At 28.7% G+C, this 10,193-nt stretch overlaps 2 protein-coding genes and 1 long non-coding RNA gene across 4 annotated transcripts in view; 1 reads left to right on the top strand and 2 right to left on the bottom strand.

Moving 5' to 3' along the window:
* The first annotated feature begins 433 nt into the window (after window positions 1-433).
* LOC136083143 (uncharacterized) lies at window positions 434-1,837 on the top strand. The gene has a single exon (XM_065802550.1). It carries the CDS (start codon window positions 434-436, stop codon window positions 1,835-1,837), a length of 1,404 nt encoding a protein of 467 aa, XP_065658622.1.
* Window positions 1,838-5,685: 3,848 nt separating this feature from the next.
* On the bottom strand, window positions 5,686-6,078 carry LOC136083142 (protein GVQW3-like). The gene has a single exon (XM_065802549.1). It carries the CDS (start codon window positions 6,076-6,078, stop codon window positions 5,686-5,688), a length of 393 nt encoding a protein of 130 aa, XP_065658621.1.
* A 3,590-nt stretch (window positions 6,079-9,668) lies between these two features.
* The window catches only part of LOC101241758 (uncharacterized), an 18,929-nt gene continuing 18,404 nt past the window's right edge, over window positions 9,669-10,193 (bottom strand). For both annotated transcript variants that reach the window (XR_010639993.1, XR_010639994.1), the window contains one exon: window positions 9,669-10,185. This is a non-coding gene — a long non-coding RNA (uncharacterized LOC101241758). The remainder of the gene's footprint in view (window positions 10,186-10,193) is intronic.

Genomic DNA, 10,193 nt, shown 5'->3' with positions numbered 1-10,193 from the left:
CACTTTTGAGTCCCGGATACAGTTAATAACAATTGGCTAATTTATTTTTTATCACTTTCATGCACATAATATAATATATTATGTTCATGAAAGTAATAAAAAATAAAATAGCCACCAGGGAAAAAATAATTGACACTAATCCAGATACAGCTATTTTTTTTAGCATCCATAAAGTTAGCGCATTTGTGTTAATTGTATATCTGTATTAAAGAATATGGATAATTTTAAACAAAAAGAAGAGCGAGAGAGTCGAATCCAGCTAGCTATTCAAGCTATTACTGAAAAAAAAAATGTCATACGTACCAGCTGCTAAGTGTTATAATGTGGCAAAATCTACACTTTTTGACAAAACAAAAGGATCATCTAATAATCGAGGAGCGCCAAGAAAGATGAGAACATCACTGAAGCTATTATTGTTGATTTATTAAAATTTATGAGTGATATAGACTTCGGCTTGAATAGAAAAGACGTGTTTATTGTTGTTGAAAACTATTTAAAAGAATCAAACCAACGTAGTCTATTCAAAGACGGCAAACCGACTAGAAAATGGTACTCCGGTTTCATGAATAAATATCGTAAAGAAATTTGCCCAAGAAAAGTAAGCGGTATGCAAACTATTAGAGCTGTGGCCACACAACCAGCTATAATTGACAACTGGTTTGAGCAATTAGCAGTAGCATATAATGAACATAATTTAGGCGATAAGCTGTTTCAAATATTTAACTGTGCTGAGTCTGGTTTGCAATTTGATCAAGGCAAAGTCAAAATAATTTGTAAAAAAGGAACAAAAAACCCTGAAAAGCTAGCACCATCGAATGAAAAGCAAATGACGACAATCTTGACTTGTTTTAACTCATTCGGTAATTATTTACCTCATCAAATAATTTATAAAGGCAAACATGTTATGAAAGACTGGTGCAAAGGCGGTGCCCAGAATGTTTATTATAACAGTAGTAGTTCAGGCTGGATGGAATCGGAACATTTTTTGTCGTGGTTTAAAACAGTTTTTTTGCCTCACGCAAACAAACTTTCAGGATTTAAAGTTCTAAAACTTGATGGCCATATTTCACATATGAGCTTAGAGTTGAAAAAAAAAGCTTTAGAAAATTCTATTTTACTTTGGGGTTTGCCGGCTCATACCAGCCATTTTTTACAGCCACTAGATGTTGGCGTTTTTAAAACAGTAAAAGGCGCATGGAAGAGAATTGTCGAAAGTTATTTGACTAAAAATCACAGTCAAAGCCTGACTAATCGACATTTTCCGGCCATGTTTAAGGATCTCATCCAAAATGGTGGGTTTAAACCTGAAAATGCACGGAGTGGTTTCAAAAATACTGGTATATTTCCACTCGATCGTTTGCAAATTTCTTCTAAAAAAACTTCCATTGGTGCTGTGTTTCAAGCTGTCGAAAACAACATCATTGAAAATTTATTTGATTCTTCAACAGTATCTAGTCCATTAGTTACGGGAAATGCTACCAATACACCTAACACACCGTCAAGAATGTCAAATCGTGAATTTTTGCTTAAAAGCTTTGCTACTTTGAATAATGCTGTTCAACAAGTGGGCAAAGATATAAACAAATCAGTGTTAAATATGCTTCGAGATCAATTGACACCAACTCTAAATAAAAGAGTTCAAAAAAGTGAGAGAATAAAGCGACCAGCTAATATGACTTCGGCGGATGCCATAGCTTACGATGAAGCTGAACAAGCATCAAAAAAACAAAAGTTAGATGAACAAGCTGCAAAGAAATTTACTAGAGAACAAAAAAGATTTCCACTGCTACTCAAAAAGCGAAAAATGCACAGAAAAGAGAAGAAAAAAAAAAGTTGAGACAAAGTCAGTCGTCTAAAATACCAGGTAAAAAAGGTATAAAGACAAAGAATCAATAAGAAGACCCTCATTTTCCTCAAGCTTCAAATAACATTTTAGTATCTGATAATCTTCTATGTTATTCTTGCGAAATTAATTGGACAAATAACTTAGATAACTAATGGGATGTAAACCCTTTTTATAATACTCCACAAAAATTGAGAAAGTTCTGTGAAATTTGCTTTACTTTCGTAAATAATAGATTTTTTATGCTTGTAAAAACGATCTTTAAAAGTTTTTTCTGTAAATCCAATATAATAGATATTTTCATCTTGTGGATTTATTTTAACATTACTTATATAAATAACTTTTTTACTTAATAATTTTCCGTTAAGTGGACATAAATCGATCATAAATCAATAAACATTTTCCATTAAGTAAGACTGATTTGCCATTTCAAATCAACCTGTCGGTAGTTACACGATAGAGAATTAAGGTTACAAAAACTTGCTTTTGAAAATCATTATGGATAGTAATAAAAGAGATTTTTAATATATTTAATAACTCATACTCAAAACTTACAAGATTGGGTGTTGCGGTGGCATTTTCTTGTACAAAAAAAAAAAAGTCAAATCATTCGTTATGTAATAATAAGCTCTATTTTCTTCGTTAGGTATTTTAAATATATTTTTTTAATGATATTGGTATATTCTTCATTGATTAGTTGAAAAAATGTTGTTTGATTATTGTAATTATTTATAATAACAAGATATATCCTGCAATTTATGCTTGATGGAGAAATATTACATAATTCCATTACCATTTTCTTTATTAAACGAAATAAACTTGTGTTTAAGTGTCTTCATGAAACTAAGTATCAATAACTTTAATGCTATCAAAGACACTCTCCAGTAATTTTAATATATTTTTTTGTTATTTCGTTATTTTTAAGATTGGTAACATCTAATGATCGCTAAATTGTGTGAAACTTTGAGTTTCACACAATTTAGCGATCAAGAAATGGAGTATTATAACTACTCAGTTTTTACTATACATTGCTCTACTTTAGTATTAAGCACTCTTTACCCAGAAATATATATGTACATACATACATACATACATACATACATACATACATACATACATACATACATACATACATACATACATACATACATACATACATACATACATACATACATACATACATACATACATACATACATACATACATACATACATACATACATACATACATACATACATACTTACATACATACATACATACATACATACATACATACATACATACATACATACATACATACATACATATACATACATACATACATACATACATACATACATACATACATACATACATACATACATACATACATACATACATACATACATACATACATACATACATACATACATACATACATACATACATACATACATACATACATACATACATACATACATACATACATACATACATACATACATTGATGATTGTTATTTCAAAAAACTAGACTTATAAATAACTTAAATGTGGGACAATAATGAGGCGTGGTAATCTTTCAATAAGATTTTAATTTTTCAACACAATATTTAAATTTAATGAAAAACTTATCCGGTTATTAAACTTTGTGTGCAAAATCGGACGCCCTCTAAGACCACTGTGAGCAATAATATTGTGTTAATATTTTTGTTAGCAAATGGTTGATCTTTTGTTTTAATAACAATGTAATCTTAATAATATAAATAATAAAAAAACTTTTTCTGAAAACTTATGACTATTAGAGACCTATAAATGTGTTTTTATAAAATAGAGGAAAAACAATCTAACAAAAAAAAAAAGAGGAAAAACAATCTAACAAAATAAAATAGAGAAAAAACAAAATCTAACAAAAAAAAATTAAAATAAAAAAAAGGAGAAGTAGAAACATAACATAGAAACTTTTAACAACTTATAACTTGTTAAAGTAAAATCAAAATTATTCTTTAAACAATTTGTAAAAACATTTTTTTTTTGTTTATATTTATTTTTCCCCTTTGTATAAATAATATTTTTCACGAATAAGAATATAACATAATTATTTTTAATGTTCGAACTTATGACATCATTATTTTATTGAAAAATGTACCAGAGTTTCAAATTTCTTCAGTCGTTGATTTATTTTTACCGTTTCATTAATTTTTTCAATATGTTTTCTTAAACTAACTGATAAATATTTTGAAGAATTTCTTCAAACAGGATAGTTCTTAAACTTTCGCAACTGGTTTGTTGAATTTTTTAATAAAGTGAAGCTATCATCTACGTTTGAGTCATATCTATATCCGAGCCTTAAATCCAACATAGCGGGAACAGTTAAAAAAAAGTGACTTTTGAAACTTCATTTTAAAAGGAAACAAGCATTTTCGTAGCGTCAGGTAGAGAGATTAAAGACGTTAGTTTTCCATTGTCAAAAGCGTTTCTGATCTTCTTAGCTAAATCAGAGTGTGGTAATTGCTTTTCAACAATCAAATGACTTCTTGATCCATAGTCTCTATCTTGGTCTTTACCTAAGTAGGAGAAAGAAAAAAAAATCAAAGTCTTTATTGCTTTTATGCAGTGCAATTTCATAGCATAAAAAGTTATTTAATCCAGCTTTTAAATTGATCTTTAAACAGCTCAAAAAAAAAAAAATTGATTGGATTAATGAATGGTTGGGACAGGAGTCCAACGGTAAACAGTCTAAAAGTATATAAAAATAAGTATAATAAAGAAATTTACGACAAATTTAACGATGTATTTTATTATGTAGTACTTAAACCAAGCTAAACATTTGCACCTCTCAGATTTGCTATGAAAGCCAAGTTATTGAAAACAGATAGGGGAGACCGGGTCTAGTTGGCCGCAGGGGTAAGTTGACGAACTGCGTTTATCTTCAGAGCCTTTCATTAGAAAGTGACAAAAATTACACAGAAACTTCCTTATTCACCATTTCATCATTCACTAAAGTATTGTCAGGATTCGCGCATGCACATGATATTGAGATTTATGCGTTTTTTGGACAAAAACGTAACTTTTAGAACATCGCTTCCTTTTTACTTTACAAAGGAAATAGTTAGTCGTATGAAAAAAAAATTAATGTACTTAGGTCGTTAGGAAAGTTCGTAGAACTCCCCTATTAAAAAAAAAAGAATAGTTTTTTTAAATTTTATTTTATCAAATGTTCATAATAATGTCCATCGTTATCTATACAAAGTTGCATCCTTTCAAGCCATTTGTCAAACGTTTTTTTATACTCTTCTTTGGGTATACTTTGAAGTAGCTTCGTTATGCGAGTTTTTTGACTTTCGACGTCAGTATCGTCATCAAGATTTTTTTTTATCAAATCGAATAGCCAATAATCGGATGGAGCTAAGTCTGGCGAGTATGGTGGGTGGCGAATTATTGTAATTCCAGCTCTGTTTAGACAATTTGTGACGGTTTCAGTCACATGGAGTCGAGCGTTATCATGGAAAAATTTGAAATTTTGAGTGCCTGTTTTAGGTCTTTGCTTATATATTTCGCATATAAGAGGTTTCAAACAATTTTTTATATAATATTCGCTAGTAATGGTGTCTCCTTTTTTAACTTAACCCAAATGAACAACACCTGTTGTTTTGAAGAAGATGTAGAGCATGTCTTTCGGCTGAAACCTGTCGCATCTTACTATAGTTCTTGGACTTTCACCTTTACCGACCCAACTAGCATTAGCCGACTTGTGTCCAACTTGTCTCAAATAAAACCACGATTCATCCCCTGTAATAATATCACATAATCTCTATGGGCCGTTTCTGAAAAGGGCTCAATTTTCCTTACATGCCTCAACTCTCTACTTGTGATTTTGATCGGTTAACTCGTGGGGTATCCAACGTGATGTTAGTTTTCTATTTTTAAGTGCGTTGTAAATGATTTCGTTGATTGTAAAACGATTAATCGATGTCAGGGCTTTAATTATATCATGTGTTGCATGCAGATTTTCTTCAATAATGGCTCGCACACGTTCAATATTCTCAGCTGTATGCGTGGTTCGAGGGTGCCCTGAGCGAGGATCATCTTTGAGACTCTCTCTACCATCTTTTAATAAAGTAGCCCACTTGGCAACTGTACTATATTTTGGAGCTTGGTTACCATGAACTAAAACCAACTCATTGGATATGGCTTGTGCTAAAACTCCAAGTAGAGCACAGGTTTTAATATATGCTCGATATTCAAATTTTTCCATAAAAACATTTTTTTTTAACGTATATAATAAAATTTAAATAACTTTTTTAATAAATATTCAAAATAATTCAACAAGTACTTAAAATGTTCATAATTAAACACAGTTTAAAATGATATATAAATATTTAATTATTTCCTGTCTCATTGTACCTTTACAGATGAAGTTCTACGAACTTTCTTAACGACCAAAGTAAAAGTTCCAGTCACAATTGGTTTACTATATCTAGTCAGACTTTTTTATCAAAGCTGCCGTTTTTCAGGATCTATAGACTGTTTATTAAAAAAAAAGTCTTCGGGGTAAGTTGACAAATTTTTCACGGGGTAAGTTGTTTTTAATATATTATGTTATAATATATATATATATATATATATATATATATATATATATATATATATATATATATATATATATATATATATATATATATATATATATATATTTATATATATATATATATATATATATATATATATATATATATATATATATATATATATATATATATATATATACATACATATATATAATATATAAACTTTTTATATAAGTATATATATTATGTATATATATAATATGTTTGCTGATGATTGTCAACTAGTTGTCAAATTAAAAAGTGTTCTTGATTTTGTCCATGTTCAGGCGGACATAGATTTTTCAAGTGAGTAGCCTAAACTGTGGTGTATGGATTTTAGCATCAGCAAATGTAAAGTTTTGAAGTTTCACGGCAGATCATTGTATCTTAATGACTCTATTTACATGGAGGACAATGCTGGAAATTAAATTCAATTTGAGAATATCTGTGTTGAACGAACACAAGGATTTCATATAAACACCAAGGTCAAATGGACTGACCAAATAAACCAAGCAGCACAAAAAGCTAATATGGTATTAGAAATGTTCAAGAGAACCTTTAAAAAATGGAATATGTGTATGTTTCTCAAACTCTACACATCTTATGTTCGTCCTCTGCTTGAGTACTGCGCACCAGTTTGTAATCCATTCCTTGAACAGGTCGAGAGGCGTGCTACTACGTTACTGCCTCAGTTACTGAACCTGAGTTATAAATCACGCCTGGCTAAGTTGGGTTTAAAAACTCTATATGAACGCAGAATAAGAGGTGACCTGATACAATATTTTAAAACTTCCAAGAACTTCAATATAGTTGAGTGGCAAAATTATACTTTCAGTCCATTAACAGTCAATGGCCCAGTTGGTGTTCTACGCGGTGCGACATTCAAAATCCATAGAGTTTTACTAGGAATTCAGCCAGACATAATTTTTTATGCAATCGTGTAGTACCTAATTGGAATAGTCTACCAGATTTTGTCGTTGTTTCAAAGACGGTAGATAAATTCAAAAATAAAAATAACAAATGGAATTATTCAATTGATTGTCAGTCTACTATAGCTGGGTCTCGATAGAATCCCAGCTCATAGAAGTTTCAAACTTTTATTGTAGAATAATAATAATAATAACATATATATATATATATACATGTGCATATATATATATATATATATATATATATATATTTGATATTAAGGTGACCAACATCCTCGTTTTTGCGTAGAAGAGCGCCGTAAAAATCTTAGTTTTAGTTACCTTTGGCGCTGCGCTCTCTTACATAAAAAGGAGGACGTTGGTCAGCTTAATAATATGTATGTATATGTATATATATATATATATAATATATATATATATATATATATATATATATATATATATATATATATATATATATATATATATATATATATAGTTATATAGACATATATATTGTATATATGTTATATAATAAATTAATTTAATACATAAATTATAAAATAAACCCGCAAACCGCAAATAGTAATTGTCGGTAACCGGGTTAAAAAAGTTTTATATAAGTTTTTTGTAGACAAAAAACGGGCCAATAAGAACATAATAAAGATGAGCTAACCCATAATATCGTAATTCGTGTTGTAAATTTTCAAGTAATAATTTGTTTATTATAAATATAATAAGCAAATAATAATTTGCTTATTAACAACTTAAGTTGTTTCCCAGTGGGAAACGTTAGTGAATTTTCCCTCTCCCTCCCTTAAGAAAGAAAAGTCCTACTGGGTGTTGTTTAATTTGACATTTAAATGAAAACTTTCTCAATTTTTTTTAACGACGTCCTTTTTACGTCTTGAGAAAGACGCACAACCGATTGACGTCTTTTTGCCCTCTTTTTTAAAGACGTCTTTTTAAAAGACGCCTTTTCCACGTCTTTATTTAAGCTAATTATAAAAAGACATAACAAGTCATAAAAAAAGACGTCTTTTATTCGTCTAAAGATATCTTTTTTCCCACTGGGTTACATTTTGGAGTCAATTCTTTCAGGTCAAATATATATTGAAGAGTGCTCACTAAAACAATTTTTCTCATAAAATCATCGATAATACGTCATAACTTATTAATAAAAATGAAAAAATGATTTATTATAAATAAATATCATTAAAAAAAATAAAAAATATAGTTAAAAAAGTTAAAATTTTTTTTGAAAATAGCTTCACAGTTTTTGTCTTCGGTATGCTATTCTATATTAAGAATACTTGCTATTTAGAATACTTGTAATTAATAATTAATTCTGCAATTTATAAGTATTCCATTGGTTTATTCTTTGAGAATACGTTTCGTTCACATTTTCATTGATATATTTAATAACGTTTTTCGGAATCAAGCAATTTATATTTAGTTTATACATAAAAACTAAGTGTCGTTAAATATAGATTTTATATACGAGATTTGCCTGTTTTTTGTTTATAATTTTGTGTGTTATTTATTTATATTGAAAATATATTTATTTTTCCAATTTAGAAATTGGCATGCATGTTTTTAAAAAGAATTTTTTTTTGGTTGAAATAGAAAAGTTAAGTTGGTTGAGTACAAGCCCATGTAATATTGGAATAGTAAATACAACAATGTATTAAGTTAAAATATATGTATGAGACATTCTTACATATGGACGATATCGGTTCATCAAACCAATTGTTTCACTAATTTTTGATTGAATATAGCTAATGTGGGGATACCATGATAAATTTTCATAAATATTAATATAATTTCTCTCCTTAGACGGCAGCCTACCATGGATATATCCATCTTTACTGGATAAGATAGCTTACAACATAGCAACTTTAAAAACTAATTGCCTTATCACCAAAACAAAGTTTCTCTTGCAGCTTTATTAAATTATAATGGCCTAACATTTCTTTCACACACAAAAAAAGAAGTAGAGCGATTACTGTTTTCCCCTCACGAAAAGTGTCAAATTTACGACAATAGTAAACTTTAAGCCCTCTTTTCTTTATATTCTTCTAAACTTAAGATATTTATTATTATATATTATTTAAAATTCTGGTATGTATTTTATTTATGTTTTAAAACGATGATTTAAATGAATAAAAAGTATGTGTAATAAGTATGTTTAATCGTAAATCATAAATGCAAAACAAAATATATTTTTAGACATAAATTGATTTTAACCAACCGATGTTTAAAATCGATTAGGTATACGTTAAAAGTTCAAACATTATCAACAGAAACAATAAATAGATATGGTTAATTAACTGATTCTACAGATGGTCTTTTCAAAAAAATATTCCCTATATAACAAGCAAATACATTATAAAAATTTAATGTTTGTGATATTAGTAAAACAAAATATAGTTATATATTTATATATGAGTGCATGCGTGTACATGCGTTTAAAAACATTCAAAAAAAGTAACTCAAATGTTTTGCTGTGGTAGATAGTTGATTGAATTTTTCTAACTTCATTTATCTTTTTAATCTATTTCCAATATATCTTTCCAAACTATCAAACAAACTTGATGAGCAATAAAAGCGAATCAATTGCAGCGTAATCTCTTAAATATATTTTGTTTTGAGTTAAATCTTGACGCAGTTACGCTTGAAATTAAAATGCGACATATTTGAATACGTCGCATTTTGTAGAACTTTTTGCTATCGAGTATATCGTTGCAATCGTGCAGAAACACTTTTTATAGAACATTATAGGTAATTTTTAAAGAAAGAGCTTGCCGTAAATCGACTCTTTTTCTTTGTGTCTCTCTTATGTATTCTCTAAAAGA

This window comes from Hydra vulgaris, chromosome 08, assembly GCF_038396675.1.
Source record: "Hydra vulgaris chromosome 08, alternate assembly HydraT2T_AEP".
Classification (NCBI taxonomy): domain Eukaryota; kingdom Metazoa; phylum Cnidaria; class Hydrozoa; order Anthoathecata; family Hydridae; genus Hydra; species Hydra vulgaris.
The sequence above is the reverse complement of the archived record's forward strand: the minus strand, read 5'-3'. Positions and strand labels throughout refer to the sequence as shown.